General features: G+C 48.0%; 1 protein-coding gene across 3 annotated transcripts in view; it reads left to right on the forward strand.

Moving 5' to 3' along the window:
• The window catches only part of CEP112 (centrosomal protein 112), a 418,975-nt gene extending 397,112 nt beyond the window's left edge, over positions 1-21,863 (forward strand). For all 3 annotated transcript variants that reach the window (XM_082679947.1, XM_082679948.1, XM_082679949.1), the window contains 3 exons: positions 16,648-16,749; positions 20,138-20,202; positions 21,496-21,863. In XM_082679947.1, the coding sequence (XP_082536073.1) occupies positions 16,648-16,749; positions 20,138-20,202; positions 21,496-21,499 (171 nt within the window). In that variant the 3' untranslated portion in view covers positions 21,500-21,863. The remainder of the gene's footprint in view (positions 1-16,647; positions 16,750-20,137; positions 20,203-21,495) is intronic.
• The last annotated feature ends 2,452 nt before the right edge of the window (positions 21,864-24,315 follow it).

Below are 24,315 nucleotides of genomic sequence, written 5' to 3' on the forward strand. Positions count from 1 at the left end.
TTAGCATTAAAGTTCCCTTAGACCAGATGCCAGTGTTTAACTAATATCCTGCAGGATCCAAAGAGAAGGAATTACTCATCGTGTTTCGTTCGTATAAAATCTGAAATAAAGGGGAGAAAAGCACAAAGAAACCAAAGTACCTTGACTCTGCCTTGCCAGACTATGGTCATTTGGAAAGAGCTTTGCCTCACTTACGAAAGCTCAGGAGTGAAGCGTTCTTTTTCTTTAATTATCAGTTGAAGTTGCCAGTATTTGTTATTAGTGCTTTTTAGTGAAAACAAAGGCAGGCCGTTGTAACTTCTCTCGCAAAGCCGTTTGGCTATGTTTTTTGGGAGGTGGCTCTGTCCTTTAAGCACTTCCATTTACTTGTGTTATTGATTTATACCTTGCTCACCGCAGTGCCTGCTTTGATGGGCTGCATCAATTAAGACACAGCAGAGAACTAAACTCTTGACTTTGAATAAAGTTATTTTCTGGGGCGCTCCCGACATATTGCTTCTAAAGCTTCACCAGGCACAGGTGCCCCAGGCCCTGAATTCCGGGCCAGTCGCTGACAGATCATCGGCCGCGTCGGCTACTAGGTCTCTTGTCAGATAGCAGTTGTGTGGGAAAGGCCCGTACAACGTAACACAGAGGCTGGCAGCGGAGAAGGGCCACTGAGGTTAGCTAGCGTGAATTTATAGTTGACCCTGTCAAGACAGTGTGCGTGTGTTATTGTTGTTGTTTACTCTCTGCGGCCCCAGGATGAAGAAAGCAGGTGTCAGGGAGCCCCCAGAGCTGGGATCTGGCCCAGAGGACCCGGCGGTACCAGACGTCAGCGTATCAGGTCTAGGTTAGGTCAGCAGGAGAGATGAGGAGAGAGCTGACCAGTTAACTGGGGAGCAGGCAGACTGTGGGTGGCAGAATCGTGATAGGGCGAAGAGGAGGTGAGCTGGCTGGAGATGCAGAGGGAGGTTTGGCTCCAGCTTGCGGCCAGCGTGGCAGTTTCCCCCTGGCATCGCTACCTCGCGGGCCGCCTGGTCAGGACCCTGGTTTTCAGGTGCAGAATCAAGGCCCCTGGCAGAGAATCTCGGCTCCGGCCAAGAACTCCGTTAGAAATAGCTGGTGGGGGCTTCCCTGGTGGCGCGGTGGTTGAGAATCTGCCTGCCAATGCAGGAGACGTGGGTTTGAGCCCTGGTCCGGGGAGATCCCACATGCCACGGAGCAACTGGGCCCGTGAGCCACAACTACTGAGCCTGTGCTCTAGAGCCCATGCTCCGCAACAAGAGAGGCTGCGACAATGAGAGGCCCGCGCACCACGATGAAGAGTGGCCCCGCTCGCCGCAACTAGAGAAAGCCCTCGCACAGAAACGAAGACCCAACACAGCCATAAATAAAAAAATAAATAAATTTAAATCATATAGGCTTCTAAGGAGACCTCTGCTTAAAAAAACAAAACAAAAAAGAAATAGCTGGCGGGAACTCACACTGGTTTAAACAATAAGAACTTTTTGCTTCATGTAACTGAGAAGCAGTGGAGGCTTAACCCAGTTACTCAAGTTATGTGACCAGAAGCCGGTTGCTCTCGCTCCGTTTTCAAGCTGCATTTCCTTATCGTCGGCTCCAGCCCCAGCAAGTTTTCTTCCTCGTGGTTGTGAGAGGACTGCTAGTTCCTGGTCCAGGCTCAAATCACAGAAGAGAAAGCTCCTTTCATAGCAGCTCCTTTGTCACTGGCCTGAGCTCCAGTCCTAGTAGGGACCTGGCGCAGCTGGCAGGGGAAAGGCAGCTCATGCCTGGGAACTGGGTTAGTGAAGCCAAGCATCGCCTGGGGCCCGAGGGCCCTGGTCCTGGGGCTGCACGAGTAAGAGAAATCCAGCCGTTTCCAGGTGCTGGGCCTTGGCCACTAAGGAGCCTCCTGTCCTTACCTGTGTTGTCTGAGCAGCTTGCGAGGTCTGGGCTCGCCAGTGAATAAAAGGCCAAGTGACACAGCAGGTGGGGGTGGAAACGCCCATAGTGTGGAAACAGAAGCTGTTAAAATCGAGGTGGTATCATGGACTGGTTATCGTATCCACCTAGAATTCATATGTTGAAGCCCTAAGCCCCAGTGTGATAGGACCTGGAGATGGAGACGTTGGGAGGTGATTAGGTCGTGGGTGGAGCCCTCTGGATGGGATTAGTGCCCTTGGAAGAAGAGATGTGAGAAATGGCGTTCTCTCTCCACCCTGTGAGGACCGTGGCCGTCTGTAGGTCATGAGGAGAGCCCTCGCGGAACCCGACCCTGCTGGCACCCTGATCTTGGACTCTCCGGCCTCCAGAGCTGTGAGAAAGAAAGGCCCGTTGTTTAAGCCGCCCAGTCTCGAGGATATTATTGCAACAGCCTGAGCTAAGACAGGTGGGAACCAAGAAGCCAAAGGTATCAGGACGGCTCCTCTGTGTGGACGCTGAGCCCTGACAGCATCAGTGGGGCTGAGAGAAAAGGCTCTGCTGGAACTCTCCATCAGTCACACTTTATAACCATTTCATCACAAGTCCTGTTATTTCACCTCCCGAAAGTCACCTCAGTTCTGTGCATCTTTTCCATCCACCTCACGTCTCTGTCCTCCACACTGCCACCTTTGTTGGAACCCTGATCACCTTGTGTTCAGGTGAAACAGCCTCTCCCTCCTTGGCCTCCCTGCCTCTCCCCTCTGAGTAATTTCCTTAAGTGCTGCTGTCATCGTGCTTCCCTGCTTGGAAATATATGCCTGGCTCCCACTCGCTGAGCGGACTTCTCTGCCAGACGTCTGAAGGTCTCTGTAGTCTGGGTTAATTGACTGTCTACTGTTTCTTCTAAGCATTCCTTGACGTCTCCAGTCGGGCCCTCGGCTGGGTGGGCTCTGGGCGTCCACACCTGCCGCACTCATTTTTCCCTTGACTCGTGCTTTCTTTCCCTTTTGCCTGGAATTGCCTTTCACCGAACCTTTGCCCATCCAACTGCAGTTCACCTTTGGGCGCTCACCTTCTCCCTCAGTCCTTCCCAAACAGTGCCACGCCACAAAGAGCTTCTTCTTGAACCCAATTTCTGTTATACTTAGTTTCTCCATAGCTGTTTGTGGGCTAATTTTGTTTCCAAGGAAATGTTAAACTCTCTGAAGACAGCGTTTAATTCGTCCTTGTCCCCCCGCCACATACACAGAGCACAGACTAGCGCTGGTGACCTGCTAGGCGCTCAACACTGGACAGGACAGGATAGGTAAAGAGGGACCCACTGGCGCAAGGTGTGTGTCCAGTCCTGGGCACGCCATAGGCTGGTCTTCCTTGAAGCAGCCCCACCCGTCCTAGGAGGCTCCCACCTAACCGCCCACCAGGCTCTACCATCCCGCTGGCCTGGAACCCTTTACATTAAGAGAAGATTGCTCCAGGGACCCTGAGATGGCGGATCCGTGGCCTCCACGCCTACCACCAGCCACCCTTTGATATCCTGTTGCTGGTCCCTAGACAGCGTGCTGGCCTGCGCCTCTCCCAGCTTCTTAGGGACAGTCACCACCTGCGATCCAGAAACACAGTCGAGCTACACCATGAATAGATTAAATTTAAAATTCCAGACGAGTCTTCCAAAAGTTCCCATTCCGTCAAACATTTAATTGCCTTAAGGGACGTTTAAAGCATATATTAGCTTAAATTCACAACAGCCCTTCTATTTCCAAGATCACTGGACCAAGGTCTCACAAGGCCACTGTTAGGACAGGGACTTGGGCTCATCTGTCTGACTATTTAAAATCTTCGTCAGGCCAGAGGAAGCGAGATTAATTTTCTCAAAGAAAATCTTTGAGGAAAAGATTTTCTCAAAGTTGCAAAAAAAATCGTTCACATAATGCAAGATAAAATAGTATCCTTACCCCAAATCTTAGCCTTGCAGCTGCCAACGTCGGTTTTAAATCCACATGGGAGGTAAAGAGAGGGGATGGAATTGCTCCGGAGCCCTCAGTTACCACTTGGCCCTCGAGCTGCGCAGACAGAGGCTTCTGATAGCAGCCTCCAGTGGTTGGAAATAAAGTGCACACAGACCTTCGAGAACTCCACCCGAGTAAGAAAAGACCCTTTCTGTTTGTTTTCACGTATAAATAAGGTAGTTAAAATTTTCACCGTAGTATGTTTTACCTTGAGGGCCAATAAACACAAAGAACGACAGTGTTAGTCATCATTAGTCGTAATATCAGAACACAATGTTCAGGGTCTTTCTAATTTTAGAGAGTGATTTTTCTCTGCCATTGAAGTCAAGAAAAAAGCTGTCCCACAGAAGGGCGCACAGCCCTCTGCCACCAGCGACAGTGGAGAGCTTTCTTCTTTGTCTCTTTTACTCTCTGCCATGAATTCTTCTCAGACATCATCAGAGTATGTTTCTCGATTTCAGTACATTTTTAATATGAAAGCAATGTCTTCCGACTGAAAGAACAAAAGCTTCCTGCTCTTGATTTGACCTTTGTTGGTTTGATGTGTTTTAAAAAAGATCTGGGCAACAGTTTTACAAAGAACGTCCAGAGACATTCCTGGAAAAGCAACTGAAAATAATGATGAAAAAGACTAGGAGAGGAGCCTTCTCGCTCAGCCTGACGCACTGTTGCTCTCCCCACACAGTCTCTTAAGGCCGTGGTGGTTTTGTCTGAGTCAGGAGCAACTCACTGAAGTTTTTTAAAGATACTTTAATGGGACTGTTTCTAACAGAAATTTTACTTTCACATCTGTCCAAGTGAACCAAGCCAAGTTAATATTCATTACTGATTTATCTGATTTGTAAAAATAGAAACCCCAGCCTCTTTTTAACTTTTTTTGGCCACACGGCATGGCATGCGGGACCTTAGTTCCCCAAGCAGGGATTGAACCTGTGTCCTCGGCAGTGAAAGAGCTGAGTCCTAACCACTGGACCTCCAGGGAAGTCCCTGAAACGCCAGCCTCTCTTGAAAGCCTGAAAGTGGACCGCTCTCTGGCCCGCCATTTCCCCATCTCACCTGGCACAGGTGTGGTGCTGGCCATGTGAGCCCAGGCATATGTCTTCGGGTGTGTTCTGCTTCCTGCGGCCTCCAGCCTGCATAAGGGGCTTGCAAAGATGCCTTATGTTGGCAAAAAAAATCCATGTAATATTTTCACACTTCAGACAAATAATGTAATCTTATATAATCTCCAGTAAAACATAGCACCTACCCTCAGGGAGCCCACAGCCTATGGGAAAAAGCAGTATGTAATCAATAATTACAATTCATGTGATAATGAAGTAAAAGCAGGGGCGCTGGGGTAAGGAGGACCTCGCTGTGGGTGTCAGCTCAGCTACTAGTTAATTAGCTGTGTGACTGTGGGTAGAATAGGGACCTCTCTAGGCCTGTTCCTCCATACATAAAAAGCCGTGAATGGACCACATGGAGTTGATTGACAGGGAGATTAAATAAAATATGATACACTGTGCAGAAGAGCAGAAGACGGCACCTGATGCGTAGAACACACCGGGTAAAGGTCATCGTTGACGGTGATGGTGATGATGACGGTCACAACTGTTAGGTGCACAAGGTTTGCGGCATCTTAGAGGAGGGAATGGCTACCTTGACCGCAAGGCTGAGGACGGGGGTCCTGGAGCAGGTTCCGTGTGAGAGCATCGGGGAGCAGAAGGGGCACGGGACAGCGTGTGCAAAGAAAGGCACGAGGCGCAGAGTGGGTGGGGTTCTGGGGAGAGACGCAGGTCGTTACTGGAGCACAGATGTCCTGGGAAGTCAGGCCCAGGTCAGCTTGAGAAGGTCCTTGGATGACCCGTGCCGGGGACGTCGTTCTTCAGCTACAGCTAAAAAAATCACGGAAGTACTTTTATGATGGGGGAGAGAGGGCTGGGCGGTCAGGTCCGCCTTTCAGGGAAACGGGCCGGCAGCGCAGAGAGTCAGCTGAAGGGAAATCTGGAAGCAGGGCGGCTGCAGTAGGCTCCCTGTCCCGTAGTAGAAGTCAAGATGCAGTAGTCTCCAGTCGGAGGCCTTGAGATTTCCCATCGTCTACCGCGTGGATCCTGACCGTACAGCCTCCACGTGGCTCCCTCAGCCGCTGCCCCTGCACGACCTCCATCCACAGCAGACGCCGGCCCCCGCCGGCGTCCCTAAGTGCCGCACACGTCACCTCTGTGCTTCCCACTCTCCCCTCCGCCAGCAGCTCCTGTCCCTTTCGTCCACCTAGAAAGCATCCGGGTCAGATTCCATCACCTCTGTAGAGACTTCCGTCCCCCGCTTAGAGGTGATCAGTCGGCCCGGCTCCTGTCCGGGGCCTGTCACACTCCAGTCGTGCCCTTTCTGCACGTCTCGTGGGGACAGTGTAAGCTTCCAGGGGACAAAACCCGTCTCACGCTCACTCTGCTCCCCACGCAGAGCTGTGCCGGGTCGCCAGCCGTCACGCTGGCTGGACACACACCCTGACCGCCATCGCTCAGAAAGCCTGTGCGACGTCTTGATGACTCCACATTCCCTAACTTTTGATGGAACGGAAATTCCTCGTGCCTCTGCCGTGTGAAGGTGAACACTCGGGAGCTTAGTCGGTGACCGTTGACGTGGTGTTTTGAAGCTTTCTGCTCTGAGGCTGCGGGGCCTCGGTTCCCATCAGCTGGGAGGTGAGGGGACTCGTGCACAAAATCCTCGTTCTGCTCACTGGAGCCGCCTGTGTGCATCCCGGGCGCGCCGTGGGACAGTGGCCGCCGTCGTGTCCCTACTGTGTGTTTTGTGTGGAACGCCGTATCTGGCAAGACAGGCCTCCTTAAACGCAGGAGGTAGTTGGTGCTTTCACGGAGAGATGTAACTTATTTATAATTGTCAAGAGTTTCAAAATGCAGGAAAGAAAGAGCAGTCATGGCTTGCCTATTTTGAAAGAGGCCCTCGAACCAGTTCAGAAAACCTCTGGCTAAATCAGGTATTTTGCACGATATCTAACTGAAGGTTAGATCTGGGCACTTCTAGTGTAATTTTTGCTTTAAAAATAGGAAACAACGGTTTGGCACTGATTGCCCCTTGAACTCTGTTGGTAGCATCGCTGCTCACCAGCATCTCTGATGACTGACAGGCTAGCTGGGCGGCCCCGTTTCGTGCGAGGTGGCGGCGTGCCAGGGAGACGACAGAGGTGGCCTTGGCCTCCCGGCAGCATCTGACGGCTGACGGCTCTCCCCTCCTCACTTGCACCCACCTCTCTGGCCATCCCGGTCCTAAACGTTGGTGCCTCCTGTGCATAAGTCTTGGCTCCTGGGAGATTCCTGGTCTCTCTCTCCCCCTGCAAGGAGCCCCCTTTCCCCGGCTTCTGCGTCCTCCTCTGGCTCAGTGGTCCTCAGGTGTCCAGGCCCGGCTTCCTCATCAGCTGTGCTCGTGCCTATCTCCCGGGCACGTGAAACACAGTAAATGCGAACCCAAACCAGGCCTTCTCTTCCCCCCGTTCTCACTGTTCTTGGCACACGGCCGAGACGTAAATTCTCAGTCGACTCACCTCGGGCTTTTATTTTTCACAAGCCACTCAGTCGTCAGCTTCTGTGATACGAGGTCCCCACAGCCGTCACCCTACAAGAAGAACGTCTCCTGATCCCTGCACCACGGCTGTCCCCTGAGTCCCAGGCCACCTCCCCTCCTGAGCTTCTTTACAATATTTCCGGATAATTCCTCCTCCCAGGAATGAGGAGGTGGCAGTTTCCATCGTGGTTCTCGCTGGGAGCCTGCGTCTGCATCCACGACGTGGGTAGGATAATGTCTCCCTCCCAAAGTTTATATAAGGATTAAATACAACCTTCACGACGTGTGGAAGGTTATCTATCAGCTCCTTGATACAGTGCCTGGTGTCTGTCAGATGTTCCTAAGTGGTGCCTTCTCTTATACTTTCTGTACTTTCTACGCCATTAAATCTAAACTTTACTGCCCGCCGTGATTTCAAGGTCCCACCTCCCTATTCAAACGTATCTTCGTTCACAGTATTACTGAGCACCTACCGTGTACCACGTGTTCCAACCTCACTTCAAGGTACAAAGAGGAAACATCCAACAGAGCCCAGACCCCGCGTCCGCCTTACTGAATACCAGTCTCACTGCATAGGTCTTCCTGGCCTTTTATTCACAAAGTCGGTTACACGTCTCGGGTGTCTCCCCCTGCCCTTGGCTGGGGTTTTGCTCCTCCGTCGATGGACACCCCCTTTTCAGGAAGGGCTGATCGACTCTCCCTCTGGGAGGAAATCCAGACAGTAAACAAAAGGGAAAACCGCGTGTCTTCCCGCGGGCGTTCTCTCCAGACCCTTTCAGGGACGTACCTTTTGACGTAAAGTGGACAGTTTGCCGTCCTCTGACGCGTGTGAACTTGCCCTCCACGTGCCCACGCACCTCGCCGCACGGACTCCCCACCTTCGGGTGAATCTCTGAGATCACTTTTGATCTTGGCAGCCCCGTAGGTACTCTGGACCTTCTGAAGGTCCTGTCATCTTAAGACAAAGACTGGCTTAACACCCACAGTTGTGTGCGCCGAGGTTTTGATTCGTTCATTCACTCAGCAAATACTAAGGAGGCGCTGCCACAGGCCAGGCAGTGAGCTGGACGCCCGAGCTGAAGGAGTCAGCCAGCCGGACACCGTCCCCGACCTGCAGTGTCACAGTCTAGGGCAGGGGTCGGCCTGCTTTCTGCCAAAAGCTAGACAGAAAAGGTTTCAGGCTTTGTGGGCCACAGGGTCTCTGTGAAGAGCCCTCAGCGAGGTCATGGCCAAGTAGCCACATCGGTGATACGCAAACAAACGCGCGTGGCTGTGCTCCAGTAAAACTTCATTCCCCAAAAATAGGTGGTGGGGGCTGCCCTGGTGGCGCAGTGGTTGGGAGTCCGCCTGCCGATGCAGGGGACGCGGGTTCGCGCCCCGGTCCGGGAGGATCCCACATGCCGCGGAGCGGCTGGGCCCGTGAGCCATGGCCGCTGAGCCTGCGCGTCCGGAGCCCGTGCTCCGCAACGGGAGAGGCCACAGCAGTGAGAGGCCCGCGTACTGCAAAAAAAAAAAAAAAAAAAAAAATAGGTGGTGGGCCGGATTTGGTCTGCAGTCCAAAATTTGCTGACCCCTGGTTGAGCAGATGCATCACATAAATGCAGGTTAATATTTTGCACGTTCTGCCTTGTTTCAATAGGAATGTTTTGGGTGCGGGTGACAGAAAAGGCAGCCCAGGCAGAAGAGTCCAAGGATAGGCTGACTCCTGATCAAGGGCTGGTTTCAGGCTCTCCAGTCTCAGCTCTTCCTCCTCTGGGCTGGCTCCACTCTGTCACCTCTAGCTTCTGGGCAGCAAGGTGGCTGGTCACACCCGAGTGACAGCCCCCGGGGAAGCCCAGCGGGGAATGCAATGCACTGTTGGCACTGCACTCCGCACCCCCAGCGCCGCCGTCCCTAGACCCCGCTTCCGCCCACCACCTCCCGGGCTTTCCGACCCCTTCCGACCCTTCAGAAGCCCAGTGTCCTTGTAATGCTCTCTACTGACCCCCCGCTCACCCTCCCTCAGAGTGTGGACTGGACTCCAAAATTCTCTCTTGTTATTTCGCCCTCCCCACCAGTCAAACTCAGTTTTCTTTCTGGCCTTCAACTCAGCCATAGAAGGACGGGGTTCTGCATAAACTAACCCACAGTGAATAGGAGCGTCTGGTGATGTCCCTTAACCCTCCCACAGATTTCTGCTTGGGAGGGATCCAGGCTGGGTGGGTGGTCTTGAGCTGGGATCCCTCCCTGAAATCATTGATCAGGGAGCACTTGTTCCCCACCTGCAGCGAGGGTCTGAGAAAACCCGTGGACACAGCAGTCACTGTTGTGGCTCGGCTAAATAATACGGCTCAAAAGCAGCTCGTGCTTCCAGGCGCATGTAGGTTATTTCTATTGTACAATGAGGATTCATTTGCGGTCGATTCTGAATCCATAGAGGCTTCTGGTCATGATGTCCTTTCTCAGTCAGAGGCTAAACGGAACCCTCAGGCTAAGCACGAATACACGCAGATAATTAGCAGAAAGTCTAAAAGGTTGGCTACATGAAATATGTACTTCAATTTAATTCGTGACTTATATGCATAATAACATAATGAAATACGTTACATGCGTCTAACCTCCATTATATGCTGTAGTGATGTTTACTGAACTTGACTAAGTGCCGCTGTTGTAAAAATTATACACGTATTGAATCCTCTAGTCCTCACAGTAGCCTCAAGAAGTTTTCATTCCCATTTTCCTGATAAGGAAACAGAAGCACAGAGAAGTTAACCTTCCCAGGGCGCGCAGTTGAGAGGCACAGCCCAGATTCAGTCCCCGACGTTTCTCTTCCAGAGTCTGGGCTCTTAACCCCTAGGCTTCACTGTACTGAGTTAAAGGCAGGTGGCAGCCCGTCTGCCCTTGTACAGGAAGGCTCTGCTGGGTCATGTTACGGGGCACCCCTGTGCTTCGAACACTCGGCGGTGATGGGTAAAATACAAACAAAGCAGAAGATGTATTTGGTATCGAAAGCATGATGAGCACGTGTGTGGCTGGAAGCGGATCAGAACCCCAGAGTGGTGGGAGAAGCTGAAGCCTCCGGGACGGGATCCCAAGCCCGACAGCAGGCAGAGGCGGCTGGGAGGAAAGGCCCGGGGACGGAGATGCAGAGAGGGCTCTTGCTGGTGAGTGGCAAGAGACTGGGTCGCAGCTGGAAAGCCGGGCTGGTGTGGAGACTGTGGACCTCCGTTACCTGCCCGTAACCAGGGCCGTGGCTTCTCCAAGGCTGGAAGGCAGCGACCCAGACATAGCCACATCAGGGTCTTGGGAAGCTGCCCCGGCTGGGTGCCTGGACCTACAGCAGCCCTGAGAGCACCGCAGAGCAGGACCCGCCAGCATCCCGAGTCCAGGTGGAGGCAGTGGCACGACCCCCCATGAGACAAGAAGGAACCATCAGAGAAACACGAGAAAGGCCCTGGTGAGAACAGGCACCCGGGCACTTGGTGAATAAACTCAAAGCAGGCTAAGCTGTCTGATGTTGCAGACGTGGGGAGACTCTCTGGGGAGACCGCGGGGTGAGAGACGTTTAAGGGCCAACTGGGCGGGACCTCGTTGGCCACGTAAAGGATTTTGATTTTCACTTTAAAGATTGAGCAAATTTGACTCGAAAAGCAAAACCAACATACGGGCATTGCAGTAGTTGGGGGCAAACTGAGGCACTGTGGACGGGGATGGGCCGGTGGAGAGGCAGCTAGGAGGTGACAGCAACTCTAAGAGTCCTTACAGTTCCTTGGCGCTCTGCCGAACTGACCCCACGGGGCTTGGTTGGAACGCGCTTTGTAAAGCAACACTAGGCACTGTCACTCTGCTGACCCTGCCGACACGTGTGAAAACCCGCAGGATTCCCCAGTGGCGACTCAGCAACTGGCCTCCCCACGGCTCAGCCCTTGGAAAGTGAGTCTGGTATTGGCTGCATTGGCACCTGTGATAAAATATCGTGTGTTTGCGACCCCGTCCCTACGTTGTTTGTACAAAGCTACTCACTTCCGTCTCGTTGTTTTTACGATAGGAGGTTGACGTATTTGCTGTAGTTTGGACGTCCTGACATGACTAATTGATGCAGGGCCACCAGACATGTGTTACTTCTCCCTTCCATATTTTTAATGAAATTATAGAGTTCCAAGGTTCAACCTTTTCTTCAACATCACTTTGAATTTTTCTCTGCAGACACCCTCTTGGTTCAGGTCCACTTCATGCACTCCTATTTATCACATGAGTATTTATCTGATTATACAGGATGTGAGCTTTACTCCATTGTGATGCTGAACTCCAGGTCTGAGGTTCTTGGTCTTCATAGTCTTTTTTTTTTTTTTTTTTTTTTTTGCGGTACGCAGGCCTCTCACTGTTGTGGCCTCTCCCGTTGCGGAGCAAGGCTCCGGACGCACAGTCTCAGCGGCCATGGCTCACGGGACCAGCCGCTCCGTGGCATGTGGGATCTTCCCGGACCGGGGCACGAACCTGCGTCCCCTGCATCTGCAGGCGGACCCCCAACCACTGCGCCACCAGGGAAGCCCTTCATAGTCTATTTTTAAAGTCAAAGGGAATACTGTCAGTGCTGTGCCTTCGAGGGAAAGGTGGGCGGTCTGTGGCCAGAGGCAAGCACAGCCCTCCCTGTTCACGTGGGTACCAGGTTATACATACGCCGTTTCCACTCGGCTTACATTACAGGAGCGTCACTGTTTGTCATGATGTCCTGAGTTTCCTAATCTTCCTTTCCTAAAGGAAAGAAGATGGAAATGGAGAGAGAAGTAACCATTGTGGAGAGAGGGAAGCTGTGTCTATTGGGTGGGATGCTGGAGGGACGAGGAATAGCGGTGCTAATACACGGTGCTTCTCGAGGGCAGTGGGAAGGGTGAGGTGGGACGGAAATTCCTTCCAAGAAGGACTCAAGCCGAGAACGACCTTCGAATTCTTCCGCATTTCATAAACATCATTCACTAATACAGTTGGACACTGTATGTGAATAAGATTTAATATTCAAATCTAATAGTAAAATAGATTTACATGTAAACAATTTTGACCTCCCTTAGTTTGTATGCCCATCAAACCCTTTGCTTAGATCAACTCAACTTCCCCTTGTTTCTTGCCGGGTTAACAGCCAGAGGGGGAAGGCAGGGAGGAGGGAGAGGGGCGCGGTTAGCAGTTAGCAGTTAATAGTCTGCACTTAGTCTGTAGACAAATGTCATCATTCCCTCATTTTTTCCCCTCAAACACATCCTGGGACAGACGTGGGGACAGAAAAATAGTAGCGGGAGTCAAAAGTGATAAACAGAAAAAAAAAAGTGATATACAGGACTATATGCTAATTCTTTCCTTCCTCCTTCTCCTTTTGCTGTGGAACAAACTTAGATATATCCTTCACTGGTCGGACTTTAAAATGTGTGCTTATGTGGGGGATTTGCGGAACTTTTGTTTTAGGTCAGTATGTGTACTGCATTTGTACAGATGTTTAAAAATTAGTCTTATCATAAATGCTTGGTAAATTAAAATTTTAAACCAATGGGAAAGTATAGGGAAAACATACCATATTGGAACCAATTGTTGTTGGCACTGTTGTTATTGTTGTCATTAAAAAAATTAAATAAATAGAGCAAAGATCAGCTGGATGTCTGGAAGGATGTCCCCTGGCCCCTGTTGCGCTAGGGAGAGCACAACTGTGCAGTGGATGAAACTGCTCTAGCTGGTGGTGTCTGTGAAGGAAACCCGTCAGCATGTGGGAAGATTGTGTGAGAAACTGCAGAGCACAGTGGCTAAGAATATGTGCTGGAGGGTCAGACTGCTTGAGTTCAAATTTGTGCTTACCTCATTGGGTTGTCAGAGGGATTAAACACTTCTTAAAATACTCAGAATTGTAACCGGCACATAGAAAGTACTCAATAAACGTTTGCTGGTAGTAACGTCATTAACCTCATAAGTAGAGCAAAACGGATTGGTTAAAGTTTTCCATGACTTTATTAAAGTCATAGGCGTCTGCTTGGTATAATGATGATTAAATTCAGGATTTGGGTTTAAGGATTCAGGATAGTAATATTTTCCTGAGTGATAGTCTCACCCACAGGAGAGGTAATGTCGGATTTTCCAAGGGCCCATTTTAAGTTCACTCAGATTCACCAAAATCATAAAAACAAAGAAGAAAGGGATAGACAGAAAGTAGAAATAGCAAGATCCTCTAAAAGTTGGGGAGTATAGCGTACTGAATTTTAAAAGTGGTGCAAGGGATGGTGGTGATCAATGAATGACCTTGCTCACGCACAATCTTCTGCTGTCTGCGACTCGCCTCCAGTAGAGGGAGACCATCAGGTGTGAAAAGTGAAGTGGGAAAAAAAGAGAGTCCAGAGAAGCTATGAACATTAACTAAAGAGCTTCAGTACTTGGCCCTGACCTCCAACATAGCTGAAAACTAAGAGCAGGTGGGCCCCAAGAACAAACGAAATAATAGGTTTGATTAAAGGGTGTTGATGACAGCAAAACTGAACCATAGCTGTGGCCTGCCCCAGCTTACTCCCCACCTCAGCATTCTGAAAATTGCTGGTTCCATTCAAAAATGAAATTTAAATTTTTTTTTAAAAAGGAACTAGGTTAAGAGCCTTGCTAGATTAAGAGAGAGAGAAAGAAGGAGTGGAAGCAAAAAGCAAATTAGAACATAAATCTAATGGGAAATTACCCAAGAAGTAAGGAGAAGGTTCAGACAAATTACAGTTCTTTGAAACCGAAACAGTTCTTCATAATGTCAAAGCATTTACAAAACACATTGACATATCTCTCTGTCAAGGAAAAAGGTGGGGAGAGAGAGAAGAAGAAGAGAGATGTGTTTAAAGATGATATAATTCAACAAAGATGAGAAGTGATTTCTCAGAGTTTAGGAAGAAAGGTAGTCAAAATCAAGAGATTACAGAGATTGAAACCATATTAGAAGAAACAAAAATGGGAAAATCATAACTGAAAACATCTAAGGAAATACGGTGATCACACAAAATAAAATGAAAATAGAAAACAGATATAAATTGATAAGAAAGTAAAATAATAGAGAAAATTGTAAATATGGAAGATAGTCAAAGAAGAGCCAACACATGCAAAATCTCTGTTCCTGAAGAAGAGAACAAATAGAAAAAAAATCATATATAACATGAATATATGTAACTATTGATATAATAGAAAACAATTCTAACAGAAGAAGCTTTTCTTCAAAGAATTGAATATAAAGATAGAAAGAGGGACTTCCCTGGTGGCACAGTGGTTAAGACTCCATGCTCCCAAAGCAGGGGGCCTGGGTTCGATCCCTGGTCAGGGAACTAGATCCCACATGCATGCCGCAACTAAGGAGCCCTCCTTGCCGCAACTAAGACCCAGTGCAACCAAATAAATAAATAAATAAATTTTTTTTTTAAAAAGATAGAAGGAGCACGCACATTGTCTCAGGAAAATTGATATAGAATCATTAATACAAAAACATATCCCAGTGAAGTTACCTAATCCAGGGAAAAATAAAATCATATGGACATCCAAGCAGAGAAAGAAAGTCACATTCAACATGGAAAAAAAATTAGCCTAACTTCAGACTTCACCATAGCAATGCCAGAAGACATTGAGGAAACACCTCCAAAGTTCTGAGAGAAAGAACATGGGACAGAAGCATTTTTATACCCAGACAAGTTATATTTCAAATGGACAGGCAGAGGGCAGACATTCTAAACAAACAGGGATACAAAAAATAGAGCAAACATGAGTCCTTTTTAAGAGTAGTAGCTCAAAATTTCAGAGCCAGTGATGAGCGATAGAAAAAAAATACTCAATGTATAGTAGCCTGTGAGCCCTTGATAAAGGTTGCCCCTAAAGTCTGATTTATAAACCATGTGTTTTACTTTGTGTTTGCCTTTCATTTGAGTCGACTGACAGATGTTACTATTGGACTTACGTCCAAGAAGATAAAATGGGAAAAATCAAATATTTCTTCAGTGGGAGAGATCATTTTTCATCATTTTTGTTTACCCTTTAGGCATAAATCACAAGATTGTAACATACCTGAAAAAAATACTTTGCTAAAAATTTAAAAATTGTGTTCTAGAACATTTGCCGTGGGATTTTAGTAGGTAATAAAATAAACTATTAGAGCACATTTCTCCCTTAGTTTAGTTTAGTATAAGAAAATTTGGGAATTAAAGGCTAGTAATTTTAAATTATCCTCAGTAAACCCATAGACTTGTCTAACTGAACTCAGTTGCACATATTTTCATAGTCTATTACCTTATTTCCAGGTGTGTCCAATGACTCACTTGTGGGATACACTGCAATTCAGCTTTAATATTTAGTTAAGTCCCACACAGCACATGCAACACAGTTTTGAATTCCATAGCATCTCAGATTAGGAGAAGGAGAAATAAAGAAACAGAGCTGGAGGAGGGCACCGAGACGGACACACTCACATTCGTGCTCACCCTCAGACACACCTCTTCATCCTGCTGAGGCATATTCCTCCAAAGACTTTTCTTCCACCTTCCTTACCTGTTTGTAGTTGGATGAGCCGCCAGCTTTTCCTTGACCAGCCCAGTGACCATCAGTTAGTTGAGCAAGACCTGGCTGTATTCCAGAGGCAGAGGGAAACTCATGAATCAGAGATGCTCACGATGACAAGGGCCCTCTGGTTTCCTGTATGGGGAGGCTTGGAGACACAGCTGTGCAGATTTTCCTTCACTCGCATCTTCATAATCACATGATGATATCAAGCACCCAGGTACCTAGACGGTTAGCGGGGAGTGTCTTAGCCAAACAGATGACATACCACGAATTGTCCTCACACACAGCTTAGTATGATCACAACCCACACCCTGATCAGGAAGAGGACGTAGGATTAGCATCGTGTGTACATAATGAGTGGAGAAGAGAGGACAGGTATTTTCCTTATCCAATGCCAAAAACTGTGTCAACGAGGATTTTAAAGAAATAAAGTGCTGGTGCAGGGACTCTCTCTCCCAGATTGACAAGGACAGAGCACCTTGTTCAGTTTGTGTTTCCTCTTATTTCATCTCAGTTGTCTGGTTTCTGACCACATGTAACAAACTTACCTTTGTAATGAATGGACATTATTCTGGGATTTCTTAAATTCAAAACAATCATTTCTGTGGTTAAAAAGATACGCTTTTTTTGTTCATTTTAGATAACTTACATACGACAAGAATATGAAACAAAATTTAAAGGATTGATGCCAGCATCTCTAAGACAAGAACTTGAAGACACTATCTCCTCCCTAAAGTCACAGGTAATTTCTAGAATCAGGGAATTTTCCAAGGGTTTAGATCAGCGGTCCCCAACCTTTTTGGCACTAGGGACCGGTTTCATGGAAGACAGTTTTTCCACGGCCGGTGGGGGGTGCGGGGGGGCGGCGCGGGGGGCAGGGGGATGGTTCGGGTGATAATGTGAGCAACAGGGAAGCTTGCCCGCCGCTCACCTCCTGCTGTGCGGCCCAGTTCCTAACAGGCTGCGGACCAGTACCGGTCCACGGCCCGGGGGGGCTGGGGACCCCTGGTTTAGATGATGTGCATATCTTAATTAATGTTTGTTTCTGAACTGATGCCAGAAATCCATGTGATGTCACAGAATAACCGAGTGCCCAGGATGAATTGTTTTTTGTTTTGTGGGGTTTTTTAGAATTTTTTCTTACTAGCTTAAGAACTCTTTGTCTCGATAAGATTTTCTTAAAAGCATCCTTGAAATTGAAAAGCTCAGTTATGGTTACTTTTATTTACAGTCTGCATTCCAACACAGACTCACCCTTTTATTCTTGGTTCCAGGCCCAAAATGCCATCAGTTAGCACATTGCTAACTCCTTATCATGTGAAAGTGCAGAGAAATAAAAAACATGGCTAAGTTAGAAGCATTTTTACTCTGGTGTATTTTATATGATTGTCAGAGATAACAAGATGCATTTTAGGATCGAGGCAGGATAATGACATGGTATTCAAACAATTCGGTTAAATATTGATATTTCTGCTGAAACGTGTAGTTCTTGGTACAGTAGTTTATAAGAGATAAAATTGACTTCAATTTAGATATTAATTAAAAACTTCCTACATAAGTTTTCTCTAAAACAAGTTTTATATATTGCTGTAAATATTTTATATAGCATTAGTTTTATAGATTCCTGGTTTTTTGAAAAACAAATGTTTTAACTCAACATGAGAAGAAGTTCACATATTCCCATTTCTAATACACTTAGAAATTTAAAACATACTTTTTTCCTGGAAAAGCTCTGCAAGGGAAAGATTTCTTTTCTCTTTGTGCCAAGAACAATGCCTGTCACAGAGTAGGTCCTCAAGAAACTTATTTACGAATGAAACAAATGCTGTAGTTTGATGAAATTCACGTTAGCTATTTATAATGTATAGGACAGATACGTGGAGCAGATGTTAGCCTGCCTTTTCTGTTCCCCTCAGCAAAAGTCTCTTATCTGAAAATGAAAAGTTCATTACATCAACCCTTATGCTACTGTTAGCTATCGCTTCTGTAGGCTAAGAAGTTTGGCTGTGCTCACTCCTACCTATAAAAATAAGTATGACAGGAGGGTGTTAACTTACAAAGGATCAGGTCGTCTTTATTTACGTGGAAGGCTCTCCTCAAGATGTGGCTTACCCATTCACTTTGTAGGAGGGCTTTCTTAGGGTCAGCTGTGTAGGACCCAGCACCTTCAGAGGAGGTATTTTTAAGAAAAAAAGAAAGAAAAGAAAGAGAAATCTGATATCCACCTGCAGGGCTTCTGTTATCATTCACATCATTTCACTGTAATAAAAGCCACTCAGCCTCCTAAAACTGGATGTTGACCCAGAAAGAGAGCGCTGCCAGCTGCGTGAGGGCCTCAGAATCGGCAGCTGTGCAGAGGTGCAGCCCACAGAGCCAGCAGATTTAGTTTGAGAGCGCAGGTGCCTGTGTTTTTGAAAATTGTTGGAATTCCAGTGGCAAAGCACGGTGGAGGCAGGGAAGTGGGATCAGTGTAGTCCCTGCATCTGTCAAAGTTATCAGTGGTCCTGTGGGTCACTGGATTAATTGGATAAAATTCAGACCAGGGTGATGTAAAGAGTCAGAAAAGCAGCGGGACCACTTTGATATGTACCCATTTAGAAAAGCCGTGCTCAGGGAGATCAGCTCGGTGCTTTGTGACCACCTAGAGGGGTGGGATAAGGGAGGGTGGGAGGGAGACACAAGAGGGAGGGGATACGGGGATGTATGTATACGTGTAGCTGGTTCACTTTGTTATACAGCAGAAACTAACACACCATTGTAAAGCAATTAGACTCCAATAAAGATGTAAAAAAAAAGAAAAGAAAAGCCGTGCTCCCTCTCTCCAAGCACAGTTTCTACTCTGCCAGCTGTCCTGTCTTGCATAACCATGTTTCAGAATCGACCGTTGCCATGGTTTCAGTTCAGACCAAAGAGACAAGAGTAAAGCTCCAAAGTGATCAAATGCCACTGACTCCTGGTCACGTTAAGCCATAGTGGAAGTGTCCGGAAACTACTTCCAGTGGGTTGTGGAAAGTGCTTTTGAATTTATGCCTGATACAAGTATTTTTAATAGTATAGAAATTCATGCTTCAGGCTAATCCAACCATGCTGTGAAGGTCTGACTGAAGAGACTCTTCTTGACAGCCCAGTTTCCCCCATCCCCAGCCCCTCAGGGGCAGGGGCCACAGGGCGGTACCTGCCAGGATCTCTGGACTAGGCAGTTCCTGTTAGTCACTTCCTGTCATCCTCATGACCTTGGGAACTGGCTGTCGTTCACCCCATTTCACAGATGAGGCATCAAGAGAAAAAGGACCTTTCCTAGCGCTGTGGAGGCCAAGTCAGGAGCTGAACGCCAGTTGGCCTAACTCCAGACAGAGCGCAGGCTCTTCCCACGACAAAATACTACCTCTGCAACCTCAGGGAATCCCCGGAGAGATTAAGGTTTCTAGTAGGCAGTAATGTTGTTTCCACTCACTCACTCATTCCTGAAACAGCTAGGGAATGCCAGCTACATGTCCAGCCCTGAAAAAGAAACTGGGGTTACAGAGACGCTCCAACATTATCCCTGCCCCAGGAGAGCTCTCGGGTGTGAGGGAGAGACGTGAAGACAGATCACCAGAAGGCAGTTGGAAAAGTGCTAAGAACAGAACAGGAGAACACAGAGGAGGGGCCGCTGGCTGCCTGGGGCAGGAGGTGATGAGGGGCAGGGCTGGAGGGGGGGCAGAAGAATTCAGGAGCAGAGGTGACCTTGAACCCAACAGTGGACAGTGAATAGGAGGTAGTTGGCCAAGGATTCCCAAGCAGACGATGGCAGATGGCCGCAAAGGGCCAAAGGGCCGCAGAGTAGGAAGGATGCGAGGTGGAAGGTGGTGATGGTGGAAGAGAGGAGATGAAGCACCCAGGTGGGCCAGGGCCAGGTCCAAACAGCTCTGCAGTGCGGGGTTTGAACTGGGTTCTGTAGCCTCTGATGGAGTGCCAGTGGGGATGGGAGGTGATCAAATACAAAACCACAGCATTAGCATTCAACAGATCCTCTGCGTTTTATCTAGAGAGTTGTCTGAATTTAAATAAAATCCGACCAGACACTGTATCTGCACAGTGTCGCCCTGTAAGCCACCTTCACCTCTTCTCACACGAGGTCTCTTTTCTAGGTTAACTTTCTGCAAAAGAGGGCATCCATCCTTCAAGAGGAGCTGATGACCTACCAGTGCAGAAGGTACTGTTGTGGCCAGAATGTCTCCTGAGTAGTTTGTACTGTCTGCACCTGTGGGTCTCCTGGTTGGGTGTTAAAATCTTCATTAAAAATGCGTTGGGGCTTCCCTAGTGGCGCAGTGGTTGAGAATCTGCCTGCCAATGCAGGGGACACAGGTTCGAGCCCTGGTCTGGGAGGATCCCACATGTCACGGAGCGACTGGACCCGTGAGCCACAACTACTGAGCCTGCGCGTCTGGAGCCTGTGCTCCGCAACAAGAGAGGCCGCGACAGTGAGAGGCCCGCACACCGCGATGAAGAGTGGCCCCTGCTTGCCTCAACTAGAGAAAGCCCTCGCACAGAAATGAAAACCCAACACACCCAAAAATAAATAAATTAATTAATTAATTTAAAAAATTCGTAAACATATCAGTTTTGAAAAAAAAGACTTATTTTTCGTAAAGAGCCTGTCTTGGAGAAGACCCCCTCCTTGTACCATCCAAACGAGATGAGGGTCCGCCAGTGCCTGACAAGGCCGGGCTCACCTGCAGAGTCACGACAGGACGTTGCCTTGAAGCCCAGTTGCAGGGTTAAGGAGACACTGTCTTCCTCTTAAGAGAGTGAGATGGCGTGGTCCTCAGTGTGGTCACCCGCATCTCCAGAGCCCCACATCCCTGGACACTTGGCTCTGTAGCAGATGTTTACCAACCCCAAATATCAATAGTTAAACGGCTCCGTGGTGTGCAAACACTGTGCCCCCAGGAGCGCACACCTCGGGGATGCAGGAGACCCTTCCAGTCAAAGGTTCCCAGAGACGTCACTGACATAGATCACATTTACCTGTTCTGACAGCCCTCCTCTTGGTACAGTGAAAGGCTGAACCATTTAGTTGGCACTGGATTAAAAGTAAAAACTTTGGATACACAGTACCATGTATAAAATAAACAACGAGGACCCCAGGGGACTATAGCGCAGGGGACTATATTCAATATCTTATAATAACCTACAATGGAAAAGAATCGAAAAAATATGTACGGAGATATATTTGAGTCACTTAGCTGTACACCTGAAACTAACACAACTTTGTAAATCAGCTTACTTCAGCTTTCAAAAAGTAAAAACTTTGAGACTCATTCACCTTTCAAAAGATTCTTGGTACAGATAGGGCTTGATCCCTTATGGGTGTCAGTGATGAAATTTTGATATCAAATATACTTTTTAGCCTCTCTCCAGCTCCTCCTGAGTTAGAACATATTTTGTTATGGACGTGCCCGTTAAACCTAGAGAAGGTTGTAACTTTGGGGTTTTTGATCTTCAGGTAACCACGTGGTGACATACCTGAGTAACCCAGGAGAGGGGGATGGATCTACCCGTCGGGACAGAGCTTTCGATTTCTTCCCACAGGTTTGAAGATTTGGATGTTGTAAAGTAAATTGTGAGATCAATGGCGCTTTTTAATACTTAAATGTAATTAAGATCATAAAAACATGCATCACTCATACACTAACGGGGTGGTTTTATTTGTGTCTGCCTACATTATTTTTTTAACATTCCTTTATTTCTGATTTCCATATCTGTGTGCGTTTGAGTGTGTACTGAGAACTGCTTATATTGGGAAAAGAAATGATTTCTTGCGATGCCTTGTTAATGCCTTTACATAGAATTTTACCAGTTGCAGCTGATCAAAATCACGTTTGTAGAATCATATAAAAATTTAACGCTTACATTGTTTTCGTGTTCATGTTCATATATTATTAAAATATTACTTTGTATTTTCAGTTTTATTTCTACTTTTTAATTGCACCTCGTTTGCTAAAATAAATATGACATGGCAGTCTTTCCCTAGAATATACTGACCATCTCAAATTGTGCTATGGGAAGAAATACCTATGTCATGTCAGAAATCAAACCCATAAGTAGTGCATTTATTTAGAACAAAAGTCACTGAGTCACCTGACGTCAGTCCAGGTATTTGTCATGTTGGTTGTCAGTCTCATCTGGGACCAGAGGCAGGATAGGGTACGAATTTTATGTAGCAGCTCTGGTTTTATTGTTACTTGCTTGATCTCTGATTTTGTGGTTGTGGTTTAATTATAATATCAATTGACGCTCCTTAAGGAAGCCTGAAAATGTCAAGATGTGTTGGGAGGATACTCAGCACACCAGCAAGTGATGACAGAATGAGCTTTGCTCGGTCCTGTTTTCCTTGTGGAGAGAATTTGGTGTTGGCTCCCAAGGCTGGGTGTTTTCAGTCCCCACCCGAATGCCAGTAAGCAGTTCTGTGCTGATTGGTCGACGCTGATTTGCCAAGGGAACCTTGAACCGCAGCGGATGGTCATGTTCTCTGGGCTGTGCTGTGGTGCCTATGCCGCAGGCCCTCGGAGGCTCTCGGAAGATCTGGGGCGTGCGCAGGGCTGTAATCACCCGGTTTGCTGTGAAAGGACAGGGCAGAACGTTTACTTCGTTTTTCAAATTCTTTTCCCTTTCCCACGCCCATCTTTGTTGTTTGCTGCCCAAGGATTAATTACCCTTTTTTGTACTGTAACTGAGACATGGGATGATAAGGAAGTAGCAGGTTTTCCAGCCGCTTCCACAGCCAGGCCAGGGTCAGCAAGAACACCGCCTGGTCATCAGTGAGAGGCCTCCGAGTCTCGGCCTGGTCACCACGCTGCCTGCTAAGGTTCACCCGACACCTCCTCCAGGAATGTAGGTCTCTGTCCTCTGAAAGATCGGGTTTTCCTTGCATGTGAAATAAATGATAGCACTGGCTTAAAGACTGTTCGGAGAAAAAGCAAAACTGTATCAGATGCTATTAAAACTAGCTAACAAGGAAAGACAGTTGGTACTCAGACTGTGATTTAGCACTCGGTAGGGAACGATTGCGACACCGTGATTAGTTTTAAGCCCTTCTGTACAGACCGTGGCAGACGGGTTGACGGTCAGCAGATTTCATTAGGAAGGTTATTTAGCGGCTTGAAGTGAAAACACCTTGTGAGTTGCGTCGTGCGCTGCCATTGGGTAAATAGGTGTTTTGGAAAGTTGCCTGCTGTTCTTTCTTTTCCTTATTTCAAGGGTTATGAAATTACAAACATGGGTGGACCTTGCACATCACCCAGATCCGGTTTCCCTTCTGAAGAGTGTCGTACAGGTCAGCTGGATTGTGTGTGGTAGGGGCTAGGTGGCTGACACTGGTGTTTCTGTAAACGTCCTCTGATAAGGAAGAGGAAGAAAGATTGCACTTGGCATGTTGAAAATTCCTTCCTGAGTTGAGTACTCAGTTTAAAAGTGGCTACCGGGAGAGAAAGCAAGTGCTTAGGAATAAATTATAAACCGTGTGCCTTATTGTAAAGTCATCTAAGATGTCATCCTCGCTCTTATCTGGTGGAGGATCCATTGCCCATCACAAGTACCTAATTTAGCCACATTGCCAGCGGTCGTGGGCACTGCCCTGAGTCAGGCACCTGTGCTTGTTCCACCTCAACATGCCACGGTCGCCAGGTAGTGGCTGGCAGAGCTGAGCAGGAGGAGAGGTGTGGGGTCACGGTGCCCTCGGTGTGCACGTCTGCCCGGTGAGGGGGCAGCAGGAGAGCGGTAACGGGAACGCTGGCACCGGCCATCGGCACGCGTCAGGGTTTCGTCTGACCCACCGTTTCTGCGTCGCCCCACAGTGAGCCATTTCAGGGGTCTGGCCTCTGGTTTGGCCACATCCCCGCTCAACAATCAGCTCTCCTCCGAGGGCAGCCGCCCAGGGGCACAAGGGAGAAAAAAGAGGACAGAGAGGGAGGGAACGGAGAAGGGGCGGACTTGCTTCCTAGTTTGTACAAAAGGGTTGACTGAGACTCAAGGGAAATAGCTCGGATTCGAGCCTTATCCTGTAATGTCACAGACGAGCAACAACTTCCTCGGAAACAGGCACGTGGCTCTATGGCGAGCAACCTCATTAAAGGCATCGGCAGAGAAAGTGCAGAAAGAAGAAACTGAGTTTGAATGAGCAATTAACAGCTTTCTTATGGAAGTGTCTGCCCATCTGCAGAAGGCAGGGGTGTCTTCACTTTCTTTCTAAGAGTAAAAAGGGAAAAGGTAAAACATCAAAAATGGTGGGAGGAAAGTTTCAGAACACGAGGTCATTTTAATTCAT

This window comes from Grampus griseus (genome assembly GCF_964374135.1).
Source record: "Grampus griseus genome assembly, chromosome: 20".
Lineage (NCBI taxonomy): Eukaryota > Metazoa > Chordata > Mammalia > Artiodactyla > Delphinidae > Grampus > Grampus griseus.